We start from the raw sequence: 27991 nt of genomic DNA on the forward strand, positions 1-27991 counted from the left end.
AGATATTAGCTGTTCCTGTTTTACTGTGAAAGATTCTTTCCGGATGTTGAGAACTGCAGCTTCTCCCCTCTCAAGCGGAACACTGCATGGAACATATGATAGACTGACAGCACGGCGGCGTGTTCGTTATTTAGCGGACAGATATGTTTAGCCATAAAGGAAGCCACCGAGAATAAATGAAAGTGAACCAGTTCACCTCAATGTCCTCACACAGGGACCGACGGGAGACAAGGACGCAGGACGAGAACACTCTGGTCTGTAACTGTGCTTTATTCTCATGACACGGCATTTCATTTAGTTTGCAGGAATATACCTGTTAGCTTGTTCAAACTTTGCCACTTAAGACGTTACTCTGTTTGCAGTAACACATTTAGCTACATTCCGTTACATGGCTTCGTCTGTCTGTCAGTCCAGGCTGTAGACTCAGTGGACTGCTGTCTTTCAACCATTACACATACTGTCCTGTACTGTCCTCTTCCTCTTTGGTATCACCGACAGTCTTGTGTCTCCAATACAAGCTGCTCTGTCTGACAAAGATAAGTGCTAATAGTTTGTGAAAACGGAGAATAAGATCATGTCGCTATAAAGAATGATTTGTCACACTGGTTTAAAATTGCAGTTTGAGACTTTCCTCAGTTTAAAGACACCAACAAACTGCAGTCCCTCTCTGGATGCAGTAATGTTTAATTCAGCTCACATGTATGAGAGAGTATGATGTTGACTTTGCTGTTATTACAGTCACATCAATTTAGGGATAAAAATGTCAAATCTCAAACCAACCAGATGAAAGGTCAGAGGACATCAAATACTTACAAATCAACATGCATGTATTTACCCCATTCATTAAACCAGTGTCCCCCAGCCCTGGTCCTCAGAGCTCACTGTCCTGCATGTTTTAGATGTTTCTCTGCTCCAACACACCTGATTCAAATGATCAGCTTGTCATGAAGCTTCTGCAGAAGCCTGATAACAATCCCCCGTTTCCCAGAGCCTTCCTAGCACTACTTGCATCATAAGTTGTATTTTAAGGTCTCCCTTAAGGTTAAGGGCTGTTTCCTAGAGTTGGGACGACCTTTGGTGTTGGAGCAGGGAAACATCTAAAACATGCAGGGCAGTGAGCTCTGAGGACCAGGGTTTGGAAACACTGCATACAAGTACACTTGGTTTACAACAGCCATTTCCAATTTTAAGAAATCCACAACCCAGTTTGACATCTAAAAATCCACCCAAATCTATAATCACAACTCTGATCAACACATGAGACTAATCATACTCAACAAGATATATGATACATTCTGGTGTTAATGGAACTGGTCACCAAGAACTGTGTAACACCTGTTAAACAGGGTCAGATAAATGAAGACTAGCACACAATTTAAAATTCATGGCTTTGTTTTATTAGTTCTGATTACTTTTTAAAAATTATTCATAAATATGTGGTGGTAATTTCAAACCTATAAAATTTATCCTAAAAATATTTATCTCAAATGAACATGCTTTCTTACATCTGGGGAACAAGACCTGTAGGCCAGGACATCTCTGCAGCACTTCATACTTCGTTATAATGCTGTTTGTCACACGTTTCCTACATCAGAAAACTGCAGCTTCTGTGATTTGGATATTGCACTTGGCCACAATGTGATTTTGATAATGCAGCCAGGATTCCATCCATTCAGTACAATAATGAAGATGAGTTGCATCAGTCAATGATTTTATGTCATTTATGTGTTTGGGAAGCCAACAGGGAGTCAGCCAGCTCAGCCCGGGTGGACTCAAGTGCATGGAAGCCAAAAAATTACTCTAATAATTTTCTTGATTAATCAATTAATCCTGTCACAGCTTGTCAGTTGAAAAATAGGTCCAAACACGTGAACCTGTTTGTACCATGTTTGGTCCTGTTTTTCAAGTCTTTCTTTTAATTATTGTTTTCACTGACAGTTAATATTTTGACCATTTTCTCTATTAGTCACTTAGTTGTTTGGTCCATAAAATGTCAGAAAATGGTGAAAAGTCCAACGTGACGTCCTCAAACGTCTTATTTTGTCTACAGCTCAAAAAAAATGCAGTTTACTGTCAGAGAGGAGTAAAGAAACCAGAAAATATTCACATTTAAGAAGCTGAAATCAGATAATTCAGGCATTTTTAATTTTAAAAACATGGCCAAAAACAATTAATTGATTATTAAAATAGTTGGGGAAATAGTAGCGAATTAATAATTCATTAATAATTGCAGCTCTAGCCCAGTCAGTGACTTAAAGGAATCATTCATCACCCAAAAGACAACAACCCAAAAAAAGCATAAAATGCCTCCATACTGCTCATCTGGTGTAATCTAAGTACTGTATCTTAAAACCCCAACATGCTGTTCACATGCAGGCACACACCCAGTACAGCCAGTATGCACGTGAATGTGGCTCCAAGCTGAGGATCTATAGCGAAGATTCAGGCTAAAAACATGATGTAAATTATATCTTTTAAATCAGCTGTTCATGTTGGGGCTTTAGGAGACTTGGATTACACCAGATGAGCAGTATGGTGGCCTTTACTACTTTTTAAAATATTTTTTCTTTCCCCCCGTTTGAAAACTGGTTACCATTCACTTCCATAGTTTGGGAGATTCTGCAACACTGTTCCTGTCCCAACCTTTAGCAGGTATACTCATCATCTCACCACATGCTCTTACTCATATGAGCATCTTTGTGTTCCTGCACAAGATAGAAACAGCAGCCTGCTCATCAAAAAGTTGCTCCGTAGTGCTACTACTGGTCAGAACCTGCTCAAGGTACCTTTAAGTTCCTTTTTGCACAGGTTGTCTCATTTTGTACGTTCACTGTTTTTCACAGATCACTCCCTGACACAAAGAGGCAGCAGAACAGAAGGATGGGCTCACTGCACAGGTTGGTAACAAACTGTTATTGGCTCAAATTTTAGCCATGTGTAAACTGTCTGATCTTCAGGATTATGGATGCAGATTTTAAGCAACTTTATTTTGGCTGTTTTTACAGTCAGACTGACATATGGTATTGCTAGACTTGACCACGACAGTCAGGCACTTCCTTCAGTGCAGCTGTCATAAATCTTAGGCAACTTTCTTTTATCTCCCATAGTTCTCTCCAGCTGCTTTACATGAGACACCGTTGAATAGTGTGTGATTGCAAGGGAACTCTGGCATGATCATTGTTCCTGTAATACAGTTTGTGTGTGAATGCAGTGAATATTTTAAACTATGCTGTCTTTGTCAGCTCTGACTTCATTAAATAAGAGTTCTGAAGTGATGTACACTTAGCATTGTATCACAGTGACTTGTGACATTGCTTTTAGCTGAAGTCACAGGTGCATCAGACCACACTCAGCCCTCATATGGGTGTGGGTGGTGGTGGTGCTGTCATGTCAGTGTGATGACCTTACTTTACATCCTGCTGTATGTACACATACACATACATGTATTTTTGTTTTGTTATTAGTACAGTCCAGGGCTCAGTGAACTGTAACTCTGGAGCCACAAGTAGCCTTTTTGCTCCTCTCCAGTGGCTCCCTATGGCTTTGACCAAAAATACATGGAAATTAATAACAATTGTTAATTAAACATTTACATTTTCATGTATTTTTGTAGGCTTAAAGTGTTCTTACATTCTCCAATAGTTAAAAATGCATAACCTATACACCAGATGGAAAAAAAAAATTCAGTAAGGAAAACAAGTGTCATAGCTAATTGCAGTTATTTTGACTGATGCTGCAATTGTGATATTAGAGGTAATGATAATTTTTACATCATTCTTTGATTAGATGTGTTAAAATGTTAAAATGACTATGGTGTGATTGTTTTTTTTTTTTTTTGCAAGAATCTGCACCAAATTAAGATTTTCTTTGAGTCTACAGCATCTGATTTGTAAGACAGACTATCTCTGTCTCATAACATTCATTCATTTTAAAGTTTTTTGATGCACATTTTGCCTTGAACAAATGTTGTACCTCCTGTGATTTGAAATTTGGAGAAAGTCGATTTGTGATTTTGATAAAATTTTGATTAATTGAGCAGCCCTAGTGTCTAGTCTTCTGTCTCTCTGGGCTCCCTATAGATCCCAGATCCAAAAAAAAGAAAAACCTCAGAGGAAAATAGAGAAGTTAATAGTTGTGGCTTCAAACATATTTTTATTTTGTTTTACAGGCAAAAATGGCTCTTTTGATAGTAAAGGTTGTAGACCACCTAAAGGTTACCACTTTATGAACTCAAACAGATTTGCTGTGCAGTCTCTCTCCTGCATGAGTTTGGTCACACCTCTGCTTCTGATGCTCTTGTTGTCCTGGAGTTGCTCTGATTAGTTGTTATGGCCTTGTGATATTATTGTTGGAACTGTGCGTTACATACTGCACTGCTTACACATTCCATCAGCTTAGCTCTAGGCTTATTAAAATGAACTGAACCGAATGACAAACCCAAACCCACATTTCAAGGTTCAAGATTTTTATTTGTCAGACAATTTGATTACACAATGAAATGCAGTTGAATCCCCCATCATTTTACACATACAATGGAGATGGCATCTTCTATGGATCAGTTGGTTCTGAATGCAAACTGAGGATGGTCCAGGCTGACTGGGAGAACCAGTTTCTCTAAGCACTTTATCAGAGTGAGTGTGAGTGCCATAGGATGGTCGTTGTTTAGATAAGACACTGCAGACTTTTTAGGCGAGGGACGATGGTGGTTGTCTTGAAGCAGGAAGAAACAATAATATGTTAAAAATGTTGGTGATAGCATCAACTAGCTGGTTGGCACATGTTTTTGGCTGGACCACAGGGGCCAGACCTATGTGTTGCTGGGTGGCTGAATTAAGTAAGTTACTGAGTGATGAAGTTCCACCATTGGTCAAGCCAGTGTATGTCATGATGTCATCGACAATGGCATGTCACCAACATACACGGCTGTGCCCGATCAGCACATTTCACCTAGAAAACAAGCTGCAGCCAAAACACCTCGCTTTTGATCCTCTTAAGTGTTTTACACAGAGTTTTGTGGCTCTTTATAAGCTCTTTAAATTGGACATGGCTACATCAGGGTAGGAATTTCACAGTGGCCATGCCCTGAAGAATCACTTAAGGCCTTCAACAGTAAGTAAAAAGGAAATGTTAAATTAAGAATGATTATTCATTTCCATACATGTTTTTTTGTCAAAGTCACAGGGAGCCACTAGAGAGGGGCAAAAAAGCTGCTTTTGGTTTAAGATTCACAGGTTGCTGAGCCCTGGACTGCATTAATAACAAAACAAAATGCATGTACGTGTATGTGTACATACAGCATGATGTAAAATAAGTTCATCACAACCAAATGACAGCATCACAGTCCACCACCAACACCAAACAGAGTGTGGTCTGCTGCACCTGTGACTTCAGCCAAAAGCAATGTCACATATCACTGTAATGCAATGCTAAGTGTACATCTCTTGAACTCCAGAGCTGACAAAAACAGCTCTGTGAGCCTCATGCCCCTCAAACAAGTCCTAGTCCCTGTGGCCACAGTGACTTCAATGATCTGCCCACACTGTATGAACCGCTAGAAAACCACTGGGAGGATTTTTGTGATGACTCCCAGCAGTGAGCAGCGTGTGAATACGAACAGAAGTGTCAACATGAACGTTGTTTGATAATGAAGCCTGATATTACTCTACAAGTTTCTACAAACCTCTATGAAACATTTACATTCCCATGCATGCATGTCCAGGCTCGGTTTCTCTCTATGGAAGCTCATTTCTGCCATTGTGATTAAAAAAGATCCTGTAAGTCATTATAATGAGAAACTGTCTCAAAATAAAGTGTTAGTATCTCAAAGTAGTTAGTATCACAAAATAATGACGTAGTATCTCAACATAAGGACTTAAAATCTCAAAATAATGAGTTAGTTTAGTTAGATTTTTACTGTATAGATCATGTACTAGAAATGCTGTACCACTACCACATAAATGTACAAAAAAGTAATAACAATAATAATAATAATAATGATAATAAAAATTCATCCATAAGTCACAGCAACCCTTTGAATTTGAGGTCAGTCCAGCCATATACAAGGTTTCATCTAGTCTTGTTAGTACATGGTCAGGGACATTATCAGGTCAAGCAGCCTTACTCATGTTGGCTCTCAGCAGGATTTTTCTCACATCCTGTGTTGATCGGGACAGAGGCAGGGTCTCTGGAGGTGGAGTACACTTTACAGCTGGTTCTTAGTTGAGGAAGTTGAGGAAATAAAATCGAGCATAAACTGTGTTTAGCTGATCTAGTAATGTGGTCTCACACATAATGTGTGCGCTCCTGCTTTTGTGATGTTCTGGATCTCTTCTTTGGTGGCAAATGAGAGTTGATACAGAGATGAGACAGAGACAAAAACTTAGTACATAAGAAGAGCAGTTTATTTGACAATTAAAAAGCTAAAGCAAAGATGTGTCACCTTTAATAAATTCTTATTTGTGTATGTGTGTGCTTAATTAAACTCAGATGTTTCCTTCATTGGTCATTTCTGAGAACCCCATCCCCAGATACTCCATTGTTTTGGTGTTCCTAAGAATATGTTGTGTCACAGCACTGTTGAAGTCAATAACCTGTTAACTGGTCAAACACCTAGTGATTCAATTAATGCGTCAGAAAATCCATCAAGTAATATCTTGATTAATACAAAAACCCAGTGTGCCAGAAAAATTCCCTCACAACCCCCATGCTCCTATTTAACCAACTTCATATGTGATCATGTTACTGCTTGCATTGATCTGCGTTACCTTTACACATATATAATCATAACCACACACATCAACATTAATACTTATTTCTACAGTGCCATTACATGTGCAAAATATAACTTCAAACATAACTTGCTCCAGTGTACAGGTGTGATGGGGTATTGGTAACATGTAGTAGCATTATGTTAAAGTGAATACTATGATATCAAAGCAGATTACCACATATCAAAATTATTGTAAACAGGTTATAAGTGCAATGTAGGCTGTGCTGCGTACTTCAGTAGTACCTCTTGTGTTGTTGGTGTTGAGGTGTCTCTCCATTCTTTCCTGATGTGGTAAAGGTGATAAAATGTCAGTGTTGTGTTCAAGTCTAATCATGTTGTGTTTGATATCACAAAACAACTGTTATTGCCTGTTTTAGTCATAGGTAGTAAAGAGCAGCCACTAAACAAGTTACCACAAGGAATATTATCTTCACTTTATTTTCTTTTTTTTTTAACACTTTTTTTATTCATTTTCCCAATTTAACACAATAAAACAAGACATCCACAGCACTAATAAAACATAAACAAAACAAACAAACAAATAAACTAAAAAGGTAGGACAGACATATCAACGAGACCCCCATGAAGCATTTGACATAAAATATTAGTATAGGCTTAGAGTCCACTTAAGGTTCCTCAGAACAAATCAAGTCTGTCACATACAGCAGTGAACTATCTCTGTCACAGTCAGGTAGGTACAAGAATACATTGGGGGGAGGCAAAAAAAACAAACAAACAACAACAGCTGTGCAGTACAGTAAATGTATCGTACAAGTTTTCAGCACTCATAAAAGTTAAAGAATCAGAATCAGGTTAGATCATTAGCTCGTGTCAAAATTTGGCTTCAGACTGCTGGGAAAGCCAAGTTCTCCACATAGTCAATAAAGGGAAACCAGGTTCTGTTATAAATTTTAAGTGACCCTCTCAAAGTGGATCTCAGCTTCTCCATTTTAAGGCACATCATTACTTCCTTAATCCACTGTATAAAAGAGGGAGGGCTGGCAGACTTCCACCTTGTTAAGATTAATCGGCGTGCTAGTAATGAAGTAAATGCTATAGCATTTGATTGACATGAAGTGATGTTGTCAGCTGTGGAGGGTACACCAAATATCGCCACATGTGGATTAGGATCTATTGTTTTGTTACAGATATATGAATACACTTCGAATATTGAGGTCCAGAAACTGTTTAGTGTGTTACATGACCAAAACATATGGGCCATAGTCGCTGGTGACTGATGGCATCTGGGGCTTTACTTTATTTTCTAAAGAAAGACTTAGTGCTTTGTGGGAGTTTCCACTTCATGCCTGATATTGACATACAAAGAAATTGTCATGAACTCCTCAGAGCAGCAGGACAAGTCTTAGCTACTAGGTGTGGGATTTATTGGGCATTACTGTGCATGCTTGCCTAAATGTCAGTGCCTTGGAGGTATGTCAGTGTACCTGCTACAACCTGCAAACAGCCTAACAGCAGGTGTTCTCTGTCATTAAACCACTCAGTGAGACAGGTCTAGGATCAACCAATCCTTTCTATCTTGTCTCTGTGGATTTGCCTCCTGTAAAGACTGTGAACAATGCTAACTGAACCAACCTGTGTGATGTATTGTGTTTTGCAGACAGCTGAGTCAGCTGCTGGGAGTATGGAGGTGGAAGAGGATGGTGGAGGTTAGGCCTACTCTCCACCCAGCCACCAGTTTTCACTGCACCGCCTTCTGCTCCACCACTTCAGAACCAGGTGCACAACTCAGTTTGAAGCTTTATTGCCAGTCATGATTGTGCACTGCTTTCTTTAATACAAGTACAACTGTGAGAGTCTTTGCAACATTTTTCCAGTTCTCATTCCACCTATGGTAAATGTGATTAAAACCTCCCACAAGTTGTTATTTAAGGTTTTGTTTTTGATGTGTAAAGGGTTTGGTTTTACGTAGTACACATAGGCACCATCTACAAGGGTGCATTTGGTTTTATTCTTCCCCTAAGGTCAAGATGGGGGTACAACAATCCCCCAATCCTGCATCTGAAAGGACCACTAATAACATCATAGCATATGCTTTGTTATTCTTCATATTTAATTTACATGAGGTGTAGTGTGCATCTTTTGTGTTACCATCTGAGCACTTTAATTGATTAACAAGCATAAAACCCCATGACTTCAAACATTTCTGACCCTTAATACAGTTTTTACAGCAACTTGTGACTGTAACATCTAAATTGGACTAACACACTACAGTGTCTGTCACCCACTCTGCATGGAAACAACAATGAGGATTTAAAGTGCACTCTAACAAGGAATAAAATGTGCTGGGCTGCAACATTTGGAATATCACAAAATATCATATTTTATCCATATGACAGCATATGACAGATTTACTTCCAACAGTTGGCTGTAGCAAACTCCTTGCAAAATCTCACACGAATTGAATGAGAGCAGAGTTTTGTTTTTTTTTATTTGAAACTACATGCAGCATGCACAGTTTATTTTATGTTCATTATAATGTTGATTAATGTTGAAATGGCACTCTTCTACCTCAATAATTATTAATCCCACCAGATGATAGACTAAAGTGGTCAGGTCTGGAATCGACAAATACTTGATAAATATTGGCTTGAAATAGTCTATGACCAAAGTGTTTTGACAGTATAGCTGAAATTATACCTTAAACACAAGTGAACTTCCTAGGATAGAAAATGTCTAATTTTTGTGAAAAATATTAATCCCTACTCCTCATCAGTTCACACCATCTAACTTACAGAGGCCCACGCTTTTGTCCCCCCAATGTTTAAACTTACTGATTATCAGATTTTAAATGGAGATGCATATCAATTAGGATGTAAGTCACAAGTTTCATCACAATATGATATTATACTGATTCTTTGGACTATGATACATTATTTTCCAATAACACAAAATCTGCCACAATACCATTATGATTTGTTTCCAGGGCCTGCAGTCAGTTTGAGAGAATATCATGTTACCATTTAACACCAGTTACATGATCCGGATTGCTGAGTGTGACATGTATACAATCACAAATATGAGCAGTCAGTAACAGGTTTGAATGGCAAAAGTCAGGGAGGAGAGTTAAGAGACAGTCAGTTCCCAGCAGTGCAACAAAAGTCATCTCTCATTCTACCTCCCTTCACACAGGGCAAACAATAAAATCATTATTTTTACTTACACATTATGCTCACACTTTGTGTGTGCTCACAGAGTTCTGTTGTTGTGGCTCAGATTAGGTTTCACTCAGTCCCAGCAGCAGCACAGCCACACCAGAAGTTGTAACTTATACCAGTAATTCTAAACTTCCTTTAAGAACAACAAACTAAGAGTTAAAGGGATAGGTCACACAAAAATGAAAATTCAGTCATTATCTACTCACCCAGTTGAAGGTCAGGTTTATTTTGTTAGTCTGCAAAATGCTGCTTTAGGAGACTTGGATTATGGCAGAGGAGCAATATGGAGGCATTTTATGTTTTTATTCTGTTGTTTTTTTATGTTTAAAAACTAGTCACATTCACTTCCATTGTTTTGGAGATTCCTGTTTTCCTGTGAATTTTGATTTTTAGGTGAACTATCTCTTTAATAGGCCTAAAACACAGCTATATAACTGTGTGTAAAACTCTATTGTTGAGAATACTCACTTAAAGTTATAGGGATTCTTTTTGCTAGGAACAACACATTATGCACCAATACAAAGAAATTCAGTTCATATAGACAGTCAAAGTGTTGTGATGCCTTCTTATAAAACTGGAACAGACATAGTCACAGATAATAACCATTAGTTTACTGGTTACCAGTGTTTGACAATGTTTACGAAATTGGCATAGGACAATGTCAACAGACTCGCTCACCAGCTCATCACTGTAGTCACCACTCCTTCCTACTGTTGCTCTGACGACAACCTCCAACTGAGCAGGCAGATCAACTCTAACATCCCTGCCAGGCAAGCATCTGACATACATGTCCATGCCTGTTTAAAAAGGTCTTTGTCTCTGCACTATGTGTCTGCAACTTAGTTGTATTAAGCCATCGCTGAAGCTTGAAAAAGTTAGCTATACTATGGAAGCTAAACTATGTAAACAATTGCGGCACGATTGGAAAAAAAAACGAGAAAAAAACACAGCTGCCATCAATATAACTGAGCCATCTTTGGTTCGCCTAACTGTGGAGGTTTAATAAGACAATATTAAATGGGACAGAGAGAGGAGGGATGTGCACAAGTAGTTGACTATGCGATTAACATCAACACCCTTGCTAGACGGTACCAGAAATACTAGTCGGTTAAACTGTTATTCAGTATTTTAATCATGTACAATACCGGTTAACTGTTGCCTCTAAGATGTTACACAGCCAGCTACAGCTAGTTGAGTTTGCAGCCCTGGCGGACAGCAGCCCCTGTCACCCAGCATGAATGCCCTGATAACCTGGATGTTGTTAACAACAAAGTGAGACAGGTGACAGCTCATAAACGGCGTGATTTGTCAGTATTTTGATGTAGAAATTAAAATTAGGTTGAATATAGGCTGCGTCAGAATAAACTGGTATAAAACCACACGATAGGAGCAACATGTGACCACATTCAGCACAGACATAGACATTAATCTGCAAGCAGGGCAGCTGCTGCTGCCAGCACTGCGTGTTTTCTTACTGATGGACTAGTCTAAATTAAAAATTGCATTTAATGGACAGGGAAATTAATCGCCAGAATCATCCTTAATGGAGACATTTACATTAGTGCAGTGACCAGTAGCAGCAGCTTCTTTTTTTTTTTCTGAAAAGAAAGTCCTGCTTTACAGCAACTCTGAGGGGGCACACTGCTGTTGAGCTGAGTTCAAGTAGAGGGCCCTATGGTCAGTGACTGTCAGTCAACCATAGACCCAGTGACCCAACCCTACTGTTACTGAGATCTTAGAAAGTTCTTAAAAAATGTTTCAAACAGTGTGCAGATACCCCGCCTCTACAACAATTACACCGCTGCAAGAAAAAAAAACCTGATTTCTCATGTTTTTAAGAGCCACTTCTTCAATTTCACATGACAAAGTGTCTGTCATCCTGCTGTAACTGTATATGATGTGCTCTGTGGTTTGGGGAGCTTTTGTTAAAATTTATACAGAAATGTAACAGCAGGCATTCGTTACTATCTCAGGGTGTGGAGTTTGAAAGGTGTGGGCCTTTTCCAGGCAGGGTTGTATTATGGTAAAAGTAGGATCCAGTGTTTTTGAGCTTGACCAATATTAAGAACTAAAGTAAAAATATCTCAGCCTCTGCTGCTTTGCTTTAGTTCATTCTATTTGAATCTGTCTTTTACAAGTGCTCCAGAATTAGATTGGTGGTTCCACACTGATAAATATGTTTTATCTCTTTAATCACACCAGGAAATACAGAAATAGGTAAAGCAAGACAGCTGAAAACATACAGTCAGAGTGTAAAAATACTCTTTACTCTCTTCTAGTAGACGCCATAGAGATCCACAAGAGGAAGCTGTTCCTGTGGTTCAGCCACCTTCCTCAGGAGGAGAAGCAGTTCGGTGGTTACTTCAGCCCTGAGACCATGCATGTGGACCCACTGATCCTGGAGAGGAAGGCTGAGGAGAGCGCAGGACTGGTCAGCTCCCCTCTCCAAACCCAGACCTCCTCCAGTCCCTCTGTGACTGTAGAGCAGCTGTTTGAGCCCACCGTGGCCTGGAGCGAGGGCCGGGGGCTCAATGTGCTGTTGTACGGGGCCGTGGGAACCGGGAAGAGCACAGTGGTCCGGAAGCTGGTGCTGGATTGGTGCACTGGAACCACCCTGAGCCACTTCAAGCTGCTCATTCCTTTCTCCTGTGAAGACCTCAGTGAACTGTCGAAGTAAGATGTCTTTCTCTGTCTCTTTCCCTCTGTGCTGAGTGTTGAATCATGTTACATGAGCTATTTCCACTAGCATCACAGCAGTCAACACATTCAAGTTCAGTGTATTTCACATCTGACTTGGGCTGCAACTGATAACAATTCTTATTATCTTTTATGTTTCAATTAAACACACAGTTCACCCCAAAATCAAAATGACATATTTCTCCCCCGGCATCAAAAAATACATTTGAAAAATTCAAAACCAGTGTCTCTTTCCAGAAATCATGACTTGGTTACTCAAGACAATCCACAGAACGTGTAAGCAGTTTCATGTGGGAAGTATTTTCTTTCTAGTAGAAAGAAAGTAGCAGTACACTCATCACCATGACCAACACCCAGAGATTTTTTTGTATGTTGCAATTTAAAAAAAATAAGTAAGTAGTAGCAAAATTTGAGAGACTGTAAAACTTCCTCAACCATGTATATCAAGGCTAAATGGGAAAGGGAACTAAATATTGTGTGAAGCACAACACACCACTATAAGTTCAGAGATTGGGTGGAAAAATCTAGGAAACACTTTATTTAGATAGTATGCCAACAGATAATCCGCTATTACAGCACACCTAAAATAAAGAGAAAACAAACTGCTCCACAACAATCATGTTGGAGGTTATGTGGGAACAGAAACCACACACACATTTTTTGGGATACACTTATATTGGGAAAATGTTTGTGTTGTGTCTGTTGCATTACTCTGCTGTTTGTAATAAAGTGCAATAAGTGACAAAGCTCCTCCCACACAGGGTGGCGTCCTTAAGAGACCTTGTGAGCAGGAAGTACCTCCACCTGAGGAAACACCCCATGCTGACTGGGGAGGGAAACCAGGCCAAGGATGTGCTCTTCCTCTTCAATGGGATGGAGAAGATGAAACTGGACTTTCGGATTGGAGCCACAGAGCTGTGCAGTGATCCTAATGAGCCGCTGCCTCCAGGCGTGGTGGTGGTGAACCTGCTGAGGAAGTACCTCCTGCCTGAGGTAAGAGACGGTCCACCGCCACTGCAATGGTCTTTATCTAGGATAGGACAGGACTTAAGCCTATCTTAAGATCTTGTAAAGCAAAAAATGTTTGTTGTGAGTTTGTCACTCCACAGAAACACGTATTAACCACACAGCCAAATTTTAATGATTTAAAAAAAAATCTGTAAATAAGCCTGGGTGATATGGCAGAGAAACCTATTAAGATAGTGAAGCTTTGTATCAGTCGATATCGTTAATTATTGATGATATTGGTTGTGGCTGACAACAGCTTTTGTACTTCAAGGGGTGGAAGCGACTAAAGTGATAAAATGAACATCAAAACAATACTGTAACAATAAATATTGAAGCTTTCATAAAACATTACAGAGACCAATTACTAATGAGATTTTTTGATAAATAATCACCATTAATGTGGATATTGTGACTAAGTGGGTAAAGACAAATAATATAACAGCAAGAACTGTCTGCTAAGTTCTCCAAAAAAACCATAATTTTACTGTAATTCTTCAACACTTATGACATATAATGATATAACAGTATCCAAAATCTATCATGATATCAAATATCATATTACGATGCAATATAATATTGATATATTGCCCAGCCCTAACAATAATATATATTAAGTTACATACAGAGAATAACAACATAACAAAATAAAACAGTAATAATAATAATTTATAAAAGTTGCCTGCTGTATCTTCTCCAGGCCAGCATCTTGGTCACCACCAGACTGTCTGCCTTGGACCGTGTCCCTCAGAAGTACGTGAGTCGCTATGCACAGATTTGTGGCTTCAATGACCCGGACCGTCAGCGGGCGTACTTCACCAGCCGCCTCATGCATCAGAGCGGGGAGACTGCACGTAACCACGAGGCCCAGGCTCTCGTAGAGCTGCTCTACCTCAACCTCCAGAGAGAGAGCCAGCTGGCCGCGGCCTGCTTCCTCCCCTCATACTGCTGGCTCACATGTGCTACCTTACATTTCCTCCATTTTACCGACGCCAAGGCGCCCATCCGCACGCTGACCGGCATATACACCAGCTTCCTCAGGCTCAACTTTGGGGGTGAGGTGCTGGCCAAAGGGACAGGAACAAATGTGGCCAATCAGGACCTCCACAGTTCTCTTATGCTGTATGTGGTCCGCACACTTGGTAAACTTGCATTTGACGGCGTGACCTACAAACGTACGTCGTTCTCAGAGAAAGAGCTGGAGCAGTGGATAGGAGGGAAGACCAAGACAGATGAGGAACTCCGTCAGCTGGCTGTGTTCCGCACCGACGTGCTTGACTTCTTCTTGGCTCCATGTGTAGAAAGCGTGAAGCATTTACCAGAAGATGCCAGTGAGAATGATGAGCGGCGGTATGTGTTTGCTGTCCCGGCCATGCAGGAGTATCTGGCAGCTCTGTATGTGGTTCTTGGAGAGAACAAATCAGCTCTGGAGAAGCTGACCAAGCAGGTGTCTGTGGCCATTGGTCAGGCCAGTGAGGATGTAAACGCCCTTGTCAACATCCTCGCTAAGTTCATCCCCCTGCGGATCTTTGCTGTATTTAACCTCCTCAAGCTTTTCCCAAAAGTCTACATGAAAATCAGCAGCCGCAGCAAAGGCAGCATAGCCAGAACCATGGCTGCCGAGATGTTCCGCACAGAGGACAGCTACAACGAGGATGTCCTGGATCAGGTAGAGCAAAGCCTGCTGGGAGTCCATGGCCCACAGCCACAGCAGTTCACTGAAGGCCAGCCCTTTGAGCTCTACCCTATCTTCATGGGTGGACTGTTGCATTATGGGAACCGTGTCCTTCTCCAGCAACTTGGCTGCACCATTCAGAGCAGCACTGTGTCCCAGATCACACGGGCCCTGAGGAAGTACCTGGTCAGAGGTAACATACATGTTCTCTTCAGTCTGTCTGTTTGAAGTTGAACTTACTCCAGTTTAAAATATCACACATGTACTGACTTTGTTTGTTTGTTTGTTTATTCATTTATTCATTTATTTATTTATTTATGTAACAGGGACACAGCAGTGTATAATATATGGTGTAAATAGGCTGGAATTAGCAAGAATGTAGGCAACAGAAAAAAAACAAAACCATACCACAAAACATTAAAAAACACACACTCTGAACATGTGCAATTTAGACAGTCAAACATAACAGACATCTTGCAGTATGTACACTGTAGAAACAGTCCATACATAGACCCACTCAAAAATGTGCATGTGTGTGGATACCAGATCCAGATGTGTTGACCAGGGACATTTGAAGACACAGGGCACATTGAAAAACCCTTTTGGGAAAACTTCCCTTAAAACTTCCAGTACATTTAGACTGAGCATGTCTTGAACACATTTCTTGCTTCCACCTTCTTATATGGGAGTGTTTTCTGCTTGTCTTTGTCATTAAATGGAGAGTCTTTGGATTGGACTGCTGCCCTACTTGACACCTTTGTAGTTGAGGTTGACTGGACTGATACTGGACATATTCAGATATGACTTTACACAGCTATGAAGCTAAAATGGTAGCTTAGTCTAGTCTTTACTTCCCCTGCTGCAGAAATTTATACCATATGATTGTATAATAAAGTGTTTTTACTCATAACTGGGCTTTTTGAGTTGAAACAAACCAAATTAAAAGAAGGTATGGGTGGAATCATGCACCAGGGTTGAGTACCAGTAGTAGTGGCATCTTTTCTTTAAAAAAAAACTTTTTTCATGAACACCTCTGCACTTGATAGACTGCAACAAATATATATATTTTTTAAATCTGATGCATCCTATGCACTCTGTGCATTGCCTCTTGTGCTGCCTGTCAGCACCTACGTTTTCTCAGACTCAAACTTTTGTCATGCCACATGTTCTTCCTGACTGGGTCCTTGCTTGTGTTTTGTTGGCTCTCAGATGTACGTTGCTTTGGATACAGACATCTGCTTAATGATATTAACTGTAATCTTTGTTTGAGCTCTACCTGAGACAAGATTGGAGGAATTTAGTTTCTGAATTCATTTGAATTGTCTAAATTTGACAGAAAGCTTTATGGATATGAGAGCTGAGACGATGCATTCATCTCCTGATTCAATACTGTCACAATACTCGGCTGCTGATTTGATATGTACTGTGCTTCTTCAAATACTGTCAATGTCATTCAATACTATGATTTATTGCAATTTTTGTTTTTTGTTTTTTTTTAAACCAGACCATGTGAAAAAGTTGAATCAAATTTGTAGAGACTCTATATCGTGATTAATTTTTATAAAAACAACGCATATCACATATCAGTCAGTCTTTGAGTTTCATTTCAGTGGTATCATTACTATACTGCACATAAAAGAGGCAATTAAAATACTTTAGTTTACTTAAGTAAACTTAAGCTGTTCCTGTTCATCAAGTCAGTGCCTTAAGAAAATAACAAATAAAGCAAGATGTTTAAAAGGTGTTTTAGATGCTGTTGTTGCTCAGTGTGCAGTGTTTAATAGATTTAGTCAGCATTATGAAATTAGCAGCCATTAGTTTATTTCCACAGAGCAGAGAAAATATAAGCCTGAAAGTCTGAGCACACGTTTTATGTTGAGCATGTGAGGATCTGTTTGTGAACATGATATTACCGTAATTGCAATGCTAATTTTTGTTAGCGCATCAGTGGGAATTCCCATTATGTGCATCAAGCTAACAGTTTAAACACTACTTATTTATATATATTAAAAATTGATTCAGCAATTCAGAAATCGATTCATGAATTGTAAAAGAAAAATCTTTTGTCTTTTTTAATTCTAGAGATCAGCAAGCCACAGCCACCAGAGGAGCTGATGGATCTGCTGGTCCTCCTGTATGAGTTTCAGAACCCCAGACTGACTGCAGAGGTTCTGGCATCGATCAGGAGCATCCGCCTCACCAACATCCGTATGACGTCACTCAAATGCTTCGTTCTCAGTTCTGTGCTCTCATGCGCCCCTGCAAGGTAAACTGTGGGTTGTGCCTTGTAGCTGTGTGAAATAGTTGTTGAAGACGGCAGCAGTGTCTTATTCTGTAGCAGTTTTAAATAGTTTGGCAGGGATTATAGCAAGATTACCATGTCTGTATGTGAAATGCACAGAAGTAGAGTGTTTTATTTTGTAATAGAATGATTAAAAATGTGTCATGTTGCCTTCCTCTAGTTATCAACTTGAAGTGCTGGACCTGTCCTCATGTCTCCTGACTCATGAGATGCTTGAGATGCTGTGGCCTGCCTTCAGACACACACGGAACCTCAAGTGAGACAAACTCAGTCACTCTTCTGTTATGATTTGCGGTGAAAATCCTTTAATAACAACAATCCTCTGACAGGAAAGATGTGTTCCGTTTGTATTCCTGACTAAAAGTGACAGTAAAACAAGTGGATGTGTCTCTTCACACGATGATCGTAGCCAGCTGCTGAGATACTGCTGGAGGTTCCAGTCAGGTTCTCTGGCCAGCCACAGTTCTTACTTGGATTACCTGGTTACAGAGGGTTAAGAGGGTTTCTTAAAAATGTATTCCAATATAGTTACTAGTTATTAGAAAATGCTGTCAATAACATAATCCAAGTCTCACAAAAGTAAAATATTGTAACTTGATTACTTTCCATTACTTTTAGATTACCTCAAAATGATTAATCGATTAATTAATCTTTCATGTAATGATTATTTTCATTACTGATCTCTCTGTTGGTCACTTTCTCAATTATTCAATCAGTTTTTGGTCTATAAAATGTCAGAAAGTTATGAAAAAAGTTGATGGTAATAAAAAAGTTAATAAAGATGACGTCCTCAAATGTCAAAGATATTCAGTTTACTGTCAGAGAGGAGTGAAGAAACCAGATTCACATTCACTTTTAAGAAACTGAAATCATCATCTTTTTTCATTCAAAAATGACTCAATCGATTAATCAGTTATCAAACGAGATTCCAATTAATTCAATAGTCAATTAATAATACATTAATCATTGAAGATGTGTTTTACATTAGTTGTTAGGTTAATTAATTTATCCAGCTGTTCCTGTTGTGCTGGACTGATTGATTGATTGATTGATTGATTGATTGATTGATTGATTGATTTAAAGACAAAAATGTTGAAATTTCCACCCAGTGAAGTATTTTTTCACTAGAGGTCATGATAATGAATTGTCAGCTGTGTGTGCACTGTACATGGTAGGATATTGTTTTTTTATTTTAAAATTGTAATCCATCTCAAAATCCTAATTTTTCCTAAATATAACTGTAATCTGACTATGTCTTTTTTATCTGTAACTGTAATGGAATACAGATACCGTTTTTTGTACCCAGATTATGTAACTCCTCAAGCCTGTGGATACACCTCGAATTGGGGTGAAGATGTGAGCTCAGACTCTCAGTTTTTAGGCTGTGAAGGTGCATTTGGCCTCAGGGAGAATCCATCCCCTGAACTGTCATGTCTGAGTCTGAGCCTGTGAGTGTCGAGGTTAAGGTTCAGCTGCTGTTGAACTGAAGCAGAGGGTCTGTTCCTCATGGCACTACTGGTTTGAATCGACTACTGTTGGTCAGGAGGGAATGAAACAGAATGGAAGTTACAGAGGTAACTATTGTTCTGTGAATTCCTGTGTGTCACTCTGAGCATTTTAGTGTGAGAGGAATCTGGAAGAATCAACCACATGATATTTATAGTTAGGACATGCTGATAGCGTGCAGAGACATGTCCACTTTGTTTACTGCCACTGTCATCATCCAGGAAATCGCACACTGTAGTGCCCTTCGTAGCTTTGTTTTGTTTTGTTTTTTGCCTGGTGCTGATCATTGTAGATGTGAAACTACTACTACTACTACAGATTTAAGAAGTTAGATGTCTCTGTATCACAGTACATTTATCAGTGTTTGTTGAACCGTAGCTAAGTCAATACATGAAGGTCACAAAGATCAGAATCCAGATAGTAAATCTGTCCTGACACAAAGCTGCAAACTGCAGCATTCACAAGACACTGAGTCCTGCTGCTGAGGGAATGTTGGGAGCAAGTACAGTTATTTAGATTTGAACTGAACTGGAGCTGCCACGGATTTATAATTGGTTATTAAATTAATCTGCAACTATTTTGATAATCGATTAATCGTTTTTAAGAAGAAAAAAAAAGGAGTAAAGAAACCTGAAAATATTCACATTTAAGAAGCTGAAATCAGAGAATTAAGACATTAAGACTGGCGTTCTGAAATGTCAGTCTCAGATCAGTGTTTTCTTGCTCTGTGCACATTCATTTTAATCCACCACACTTAACTGTTTGATGTGAAAAAACTGAGACATTGTTACATGCACCAGTTTGCCTGTTTTCCCTCCTTCCAGTAACTTATCTCCTGGTGGGAGCTCTCCTGCTGGGAAGTTCTCATGTTTGCAGCACAAAGTTGCGCACATCCAGGCAAAAACTTTAAGGTGCAAGACAAAAAATATCACTGCAGAGTGCGAAGGAGAAAAGTCTGCAAACTGTTAAGCTCCAAAAATAGTTTAATACTCTTTTCACGCATTCTCTTTTAAGGCAATGTGTAAATCTCTTCAGGCAGATCTGTGTAGATCGAGACTTTTACATTAAAATAGAATTAAACTATGTATTTCAAGCCTAACAGTGAGTAGACCTGTCTCCTTCACACCGTGCAGATTCTAATGGTACAAACTGAAACAGGATCAGCACAGCTCTGCAAAGATGACAATACACCCAGTTGCCAGTTTATTATTAAGTCAGTCTAACCCAACATTTCTGCAATAAATCCTCCCTTTACCTCATCATTTTTTACAGTGATGATTGATGAATAAACATTCTGATTCATTTTGTTGAGGTGTTTCTGTTATTTAGCTAACCCTCATTGACTGACTATCAACACAGCCCTCAGCTGCTTTAAATGCATTTTTTTTTACCGTGGATGATTCTGTGCTCGTCTAGCATGTGAATGCTGTGTGTCTGCCTGTCTCTGTCTGTCTCAGTCTGCAGTTTAACAGCCTGGGTCCTGAGTCCTGCATCCTCCTGAGAGATCTGCTACTAGACCCCAAGAGTTCTATTAGATCTCTACAGTAAGACAACACTTTTATTCATGTGTATGTTTTTTTAACCAGTGGAATCCTCTCTACTGTGCTGCTCTCTTTTAATTTGAAATATTCACAGTTGAATGAATTATACACAGTATGTTCCCAGAAGCTCTGCTCTCTGCGATGATTTTTAAATGTTTAAATACCGTAAAATGAGAAAAGACACAATAGGCACTTTGGGCAAAGTTTAATACTGCAGCTGGAGCCTGTCCAGCAGGTCCTGATTAACTCCAGGACAAAATGAGCTATGGGTCACAGTTCTTCACCCTCTGTGCATTGAGTAAGTAGAATAGAACCTTCAAGAACCCATCAAGTGTCGTGCAAACAGCTTTGTTTATTTACTTTTTTGGCCTGGGAGTCCAAAGGCCAACACGTATTCCCATACTGGAACTGTGTCTGGCGTCAGGTTTGTCCTTTGACAGCTGGTGAATGGTAAATGGACTTGCTTTTATATAGTGCTTGTCTACTCCATCAGCTACTCAAAGCACCTTTACAAATACTGGTAACATTTACCCATTCACTCACACAATTTCACACACATTCACACAGCGATGGTGACAGTTAAGGCTTCAGTGTCTTACCCAGAGACACTTTGACCGCATACTGGAGGAGCCAGGGATTGAACTGCCAATATTCTGATTATTACACAACCCACTATACCTCTCCAGTTACTATGTGGGGGTTTTCTTGTTTGTTTGTTTTAATAAAACAAAACTTTTGTAAGATTATGTGCTGTGTAAGCACAAGAAAAGATCAACTTTATTGATAACACACCGGGCAAATTCACATGTTACAGCAGCTCAGATAGTTCAAATAGAAAATACAGTGAGTGACAATAGAATACTTATAGAATAAAAATAAAATAGAAAAAATATATATTAAAGAAGTTTAAAAAATATAAAATATTAAGTACTAAATTTGACAAATTATACACTCAAGACTATATACAGTATACCTTTCACTTATACAATATATAAAAATCTTTGGATATATGGACATATATATGGGTATATACAGATAGTTGTGATAGCTGCTCACAAGTTGTAATACACACATGGTGTGTAGCTTTATAATTAAAGGAACAACAATGTAAACAGTGTTGCGCTGCAAAGGCAGATTGGTTTGCACAAACTATTAACAGCAGATATTTCACAGTGACGATTTACAGTAGAAAAATAGATATTGCACAGAAAAAGATTTAACAGTGTAAATGTACAGTATATTGAACAAAGTAAGTGAATGTGAGTGTGTGTAATGTAACAAACTCTTAACAGTGCTACATTAAGACATGTTGGTGTTCAAGGGTCTGACAGCTGTTGAGATGAATGTATTGTGGGTGAAGTGGTCCACTGCTGAACGATAAACTAATAAAAAATAAATAATAAAAGTCTTCAAACATGCACAGTAAACATGACGAGACATTACTGATGCAAATGTAACTAATAAACTGAATGTGTAAATCAGTTCTTGTGGATTTTCCCAGTTGTTGCTGTTGGTAGCTGTGATGTGAAAGTAAAAAGTGCATCATACCCATGGTGTTAAATGATAGAGACCTGGTGGAGATAATAACAGTCATTCTGACATTGTGTTGCAAACCTTTCATAAGAAACCTGTCATACTAGTATTTAACTATACAATTAAAAATGTAGCCACCATTCTCTAAAGCTGTGTCTGAACAAACAACTACATTTCATTATAACAATCATGGTGGTACAACTACTGACGGGCAACAAATCTAATTTTCCGAGAGTTGTACCAGAGCAGTGTTCGTTTCCTGCTGCTGCAGCTTCACAATTTTAGCTCACAGAGGTACTCCCATAAAGCTGTGGGGCCTGAGAAACCAATTTCAAAAAAATCTACTAGGGTTGGGCAATATTTTAAAATTTTCCAACTGGCAACCATCAGCCCATCAACTGTCAAGTCTCAGCTGGGAGATCTGTGCAATCTGAAATGTACGAGACTTGTTATCAAGGTTAAGGCTAATAAATAACACTTTAGTGAATCTAGGTCACTCTGCATGGACAGCGACAAACGGTTACAACTTAATACTACAAAACAAATTACATGTGACCAAAAATGATATACAACTCACAAATTAATGAAAAGTTATCAACCAACCGTTTACTCTTGTCACAGCAACAAACAAACAAAATTTTCTTTCCACGCAGTTGTTCCGACTTAAGGGGGCGTTCATGTAAATTTTCTTACTTGGGAAATTATTTCTCCCATAATTCCAAGACCACATGAATTCACTTTATTAGGTTATCCAGGGTACAGAGTCCAGTGTTACAGTGTGTTCTGAGTAGAAGACCAGAGAAAACTCATTCTTCCTCTGTGTTGTGCAGACTGTGTGATAACCCTCTGCTGGAGTCTGGAGCCCTCACCCTGCTGGAGGCGCTGCCAGAGAACCAGTCCCTGTCCCATCTGTCATTGATGCACACTGGGCTGGGGGACCAGGGGGCCCTGGAGCTGGCTCAGAGGCTCCACAATCACCCGCTGCAGGAGCTGAATGTGGCCTACAACAACATCGGAGACAATGCTGCTCTGGCTCTGGTGGACGCTTGCAGGGAGCACCCCAGCATCCACACTGTGCAGTAAGCTGCTCCTCACTACACGTAACACCCACAACTAGACTTATTCATGTTGCTTCTGAAAGCCACAGACACACACAACATCACAATCTGCCTTTTTTCAATCATATGAAAAATGACAGCTAGGATTGTATCAGTTTGGGTTGAGAGAGAAAGCAAGCACACATCATAAAATCCTATAAATAGTGTTAACAACAATCAAAGGAGCCATGCCTATGGAGTTGAATGCTGCTGTCTCTGCTGTTTAAAGGAATGAGATGTGGTTTGGAGCAGGGCCTGGAAAGTCACCCAGAACCCTTTAAAACACCTCCAACTGTTAACAAAAGCAAACCAACACAGGGATACAGAACATGAATACTGATGAGAAGCTCTTGCTGGGATGTGTTGTGTAAAACACACATGGACACACTGAAGCCATGGCTTCATGTGAGCTGCAGTAACTGTTACACATGTAATCCACTCAGAGTGACACTACAGCGTTGGTATGTTCCCGTGTTGATGTCATGTCCTGTCTGTTTGTACAGTTTGTATCTGAACCCTCTCAGTGATGTGGGGAAACAGTCCCTGTATGTCCGTGGTGGTCCAAAGAGCCGCAGCGGGCGGCGGGTCAGGGTCCTGGCTTCAGTCACTGAAGGCTCAGACCTCTCTGAGGACTGGCACCCCATCCTCAGTGTGATCCGAGAGAACGCCTCCTCCTGGGACAGAGAGCGCGTCAAGCAGCAGCTGAAGGTACGCAAACAAACACACATGCAGAACAGAACCCACCAGTCTGTAGTCTCCTCAGTAGGACTCGGACCAGTGTGGCTTTGTGTCAATGTTTTCAACACGCTACTGTGAAGAGAGGATGACGATGATGATTTTTAGAGGCTGATAAAGACATAATTTGAGTCTATTTCCAGCTGTTTCCAAGATAATTACAGAAAAGTAAATTTGCTTGGTACAGCTCCCCCTTGAGGTCAGTAAGTGTCCTTTTTACCAGAGTAGTGCCAGTTGCCATGAGTTTCTGTCTTTTGGTTTTTGCTGAACAAACAGTGGCACAAAACAATAAGAAAAAGAAGAACAAACAAGACCTGCAAGCAGGTTTTAATGGGGTTCAGACAGGTTGTGAAAACTTAAAGATTTGTACAATTTTGCAGCAGAGGAGCAGATGCAGTTGACTGATGAGGTTAAAATGATGAAAGAATGTTGACTCTACACACAGCCATTTTTGAGATAATACAGCATCACCTTCAGGTCAGTGAGTGTCAGTCTACATGTAGTTTGGATTGTGAAATGTCTGTAAATTTAGATTTGTTGTAATAAGTCATGCTCACTTTAATCAGTCATTACCAAATGTCATGCATGGACTTAGTCACGGCCCAAAATCATGCAAAACGATTGATGTATGAATCCATGTGGCGCCCCCTACAGGTGAAACACTATGCACTTTAATATGTCTCAATTTTCAAATTCATTAGTTACTGCAAATTTTGGAAAATTTGCTATTTTGATACAAATTTGACCTGGAAATGTATTTCTTTGATAACCTAAAGATCAGCAAAGTCCGTAGATGATTCTGACTCTTTTTCAGGACAGTCTTGATAGAACTGAGAAAAACTAAAAAAAAAAGCTGACATTCAAATTGACAGAAAACCAACTGAGCAAAGATGCAGATGAACTGAACAACTAAAATGGTGAAAGAATAATGTTTTCAACATAATTGTGAAAAGTCAACTTGTTTGTTATAGCACTGCCTTGAGGTTAATAAGTGTCCTTATTTTTTTTGCCTGTGGGTGGAAGTTACAACCCACCTACCAATTTTGGTGAGCTTTTGGTCTACCATGTTTTGCTACATGAACACTTTAAGCAAAGAAAAATAAGAAGAAAGAAAGAAAGACAGAATAATCAGGACAAAAACAATAGGGGTCCACAGTGAGTGAGTTTGACAGAGTGAGTCATTCCCTTTCTCTCTCTCTCCCCTGAACTCAACTGAACTGAACTCTGTCAAAGATTTCTTTACTCTTTTGTAACATTCGGTGGATTTGGGGAGTCAGACTCCAACACTCTTGAACAAACCTGAGTATGAACATATTCCTGCATGAGGTCCGTTGTGGTGTCAGTGACCGTGTCCCCCTGTGTGCAGGTGTTCCTCAGGGATCTGGAGTGGGGCCGGCAGCAGCAGCAGAGCCTCTGGAAGAGGCTGCACTTCCGCAGGGTGGAGAAGGGAGTCCATCAAACTCTGCGGATGCTGGAGAAGGACGAGCTACCTCCATCCACAGGATACAGCAAGTAACCACCCAGACAGAGGATGTGTTCAGCAGTGTGCCAGGTTCTTCTGGACGTGTCCACACAGGAGGTCCAGGATACATGACTTCAGTATTGAATTGTATTATTATAAAGGAAAAAACTTAATTCAGCCATATTTACAGAGCAGCTTCAAGATTAAAGATGGACTAGAGATTTCAGCAGAGAGCTGAATCATCCATAACACAACTATCATTCACTCTGGACCCTCTCATCAGTATACTGGTGTTCATGCCTATGTGATGCTCTGGAACAAACATGAGCAGGCCTGTCACAGACTGTCACTGCTCACAGACGCCCCAGCAGAGCCTGAGATACACAACATTTAACAACGGCAACAACAACAAACTTTATTCATACAGCACCTTTCATACACAGAAATGTAACTCAAAGTGCTCTGCAGGAGAAAAATAAAATAAGATCAAATAAGATCAAATAATGCAAGAAATAAAAACAGCAAAAACAATCTTTAGATAAAAACATAAAACAAAATAAAAAAGAAATACAGTTTATTAAAAGGATCAAATTAACCATAGAAATGAGTCTAGAGCAGTTGCTTATCTGAGTGTGTTCCAAACATTTGGTGCATAAAAACAGAAGGCTGCTTCACTGAGCCTTTTGTAGTTCATTTTAGGAATATTGAATAAAACTGCACCACAAGATCTAAGACGGCGGTTTAGAACATACTTAGATAAGCAGTCATGTTTTTGTGATGAAGTATTAAGAGCCCAAAAAAAACAGGCCTTAAAAACAAATGAAAGAATTTTAAAATCAGTCCTCCGCCAGTGGAATGATGCTAAAACTGCTGTAATGTGATCTCTTCTCCTGGTTCCTGAATTTTGCACGAGCTACAGCTTATTAATCAACATGAACTATTATTAATATCATTCAAATTCACATTTAAGTAATTGCTATTACAGCTAATGCTAATACAGCGGGAGGCTGGGGAGGTGGAGAGAGTCTAGTTTGTAAAAGAGGGCCTGAACAGTTAATTGAATTACTACAAGTGCAATATCCAAATCACAGGTGCTGCAATTTTTAACAAAGATAAAATGTGTCACAACACACCATGATACAATAAATGAATCATTGTGGTGCAACATAGATGTCCCAGTCTACATATCATACTCTCCACATGTAAGGGAACATGTTTGTTTCTATATTTTTTCAGTGAAAATGAAATGCAAAATGTACCTTTCCCTCTAAAATTGTGAGTCACATCGCAATATCTGTCAAAATAATAGTATTATTTTTTTTAGATCATTCAGTCTGAGCAGGCAGCAGCGCAGCAGTGAGGATGCAGAGCTCAGCTGCGTGTATATCAGGTCTTCCATCACATTTTGGAAGTGAAATGTTCAACAGCAGCAGAAACATCCTCCTCAGTGTCTGCATGATCTCTGGTATGTCAAAGCCATGTTATCTGGAGCCACATGCAGCCTCATCTATGCAAAGCCATACTGATAACATTTAAAATGAAACTGTACATAATCGATATTCCGTGGACTCACGTTTTTTCAGTGGATTGAATTTATTTACTCTTGAGTGCATTCAAGTGTCTGTCTGTTGTTCAGATGAGCCTCCAGATGCCTTTTTGAACCATCAGTGGTACTGTGCTGTAGATTGTTAGACCTTATTAATGTGTTTATCATTATTGTTTTTATTATTATTATTATTATTGTGGTTGTTATTATTGTTAACATGAGTTTTAGGAACAAGTATTCAACAAAAAATAATGTTTTGGTACCATCTGACACAAAGTATCCAAACCTGACATCAAATGTTACATTCGGAACCTTGTTACTAAGTTATTGAAATGTTTTAAAATGTCAATTTTTAGAATATTTTATAGACAAAGTTGTTGCACTGCTTGTGTTTGGGAAACATTTTAGAGCTTTTGCTCCTGATGGTTACATGAACAAAATGTGTCAGAAGTAAAAAGTATTGAAACATTAGCCATCTTTATTAGGTGTTGTTGTTAATGGTGATATGTCTAAATGTTGTATGATGATTTGCACATGTGATGATGCAGTGCTGCAGTGTGGTATTTAGACTTTTTAAAATTATTTTTTGGGGCATTGAATGATAGTTCAGCTGGATGCTGACAGGAAAGAGGGCAGAGAAAGAGAGGAGCCAACATGCAGCTGCAGGCTGGAATCAAACTGGGACCAGAGGACTGAGCCTCAGTCCACTCCACCAGCTGAGCTACCAGGACGACCCCCTTATTTAGATATTTATTTAATATCAGGTTGTGTCTTCTCTGAACACAGTGATGTGATGCATGTTCATACGAAAGGATCAGCTGTATGACTGATCAGTGCTGTAATAATGCTGATGGAGTGTCATTCAAACCTGGTGCATTAAATGTTACCCTGCAGGCAGTGTGTTCTCTCAGCTCTTATTGTGGAAAACAAATATTTTTTTCAACATC

At 39.4% G+C, this 27991-nt stretch overlaps 1 protein-coding gene across 1 annotated transcript; it reads left to right on the forward strand.

Annotated features, from left to right (window-relative positions):
* The first annotated feature begins 12 nt into the window (after nt 1-12).
* nlrx1 (NLR family member X1) lies at nt 13-27941 on the forward strand. Its single transcript, XM_084716766.1, has 12 exons — nt 13-254; nt 2844-2897; nt 8388-8506; nt 12225-12618; nt 13404-13635; nt 14348-15515; nt 17405-17588; nt 17785-17880; nt 20588-20674; nt 23035-23283; nt 23805-24009; nt 25403-27941. Exons 2-12 carry the CDS (start codon nt 2881-2883, stop codon nt 25550-25552), a joined length of 2901 nt encoding a protein of 966 aa, XP_084572892.1. The 5' UTR covers nt 13-254; nt 2844-2880; the 3' UTR covers nt 25553-27941.
* The last annotated feature ends 50 nt before the right edge of the window (nt 27942-27991 follow it).

Source organism: Lutjanus erythropterus, chromosome 4 (assembly GCF_056507025.1).
Source record: "Lutjanus erythropterus isolate fLutEry1 chromosome 4, fLutEry1.hap2, whole genome shotgun sequence".
Lineage (NCBI taxonomy): Eukaryota > Metazoa > Chordata > Actinopteri > Lutjaniformes > Lutjanidae > Lutjanus > Lutjanus erythropterus.

Coding starts and splice junctions, on each gene's coding strand:
- nlrx1 (XM_084716766.1), top strand. Junction 17,589..17,784: donor CTCTCATGCGCCCCTGCAAG/GTAAACTGTGGG, acceptor GCCTTCCTCTAG/TTATCAACTTGAAGTGCTGG. Junction 20,675..23,034: donor AGTTCTATTAGATCTCTACA/GTAAGACAACAC, acceptor TGTGTTGTGCAG/ACTGTGTGATAACCCTCTGC.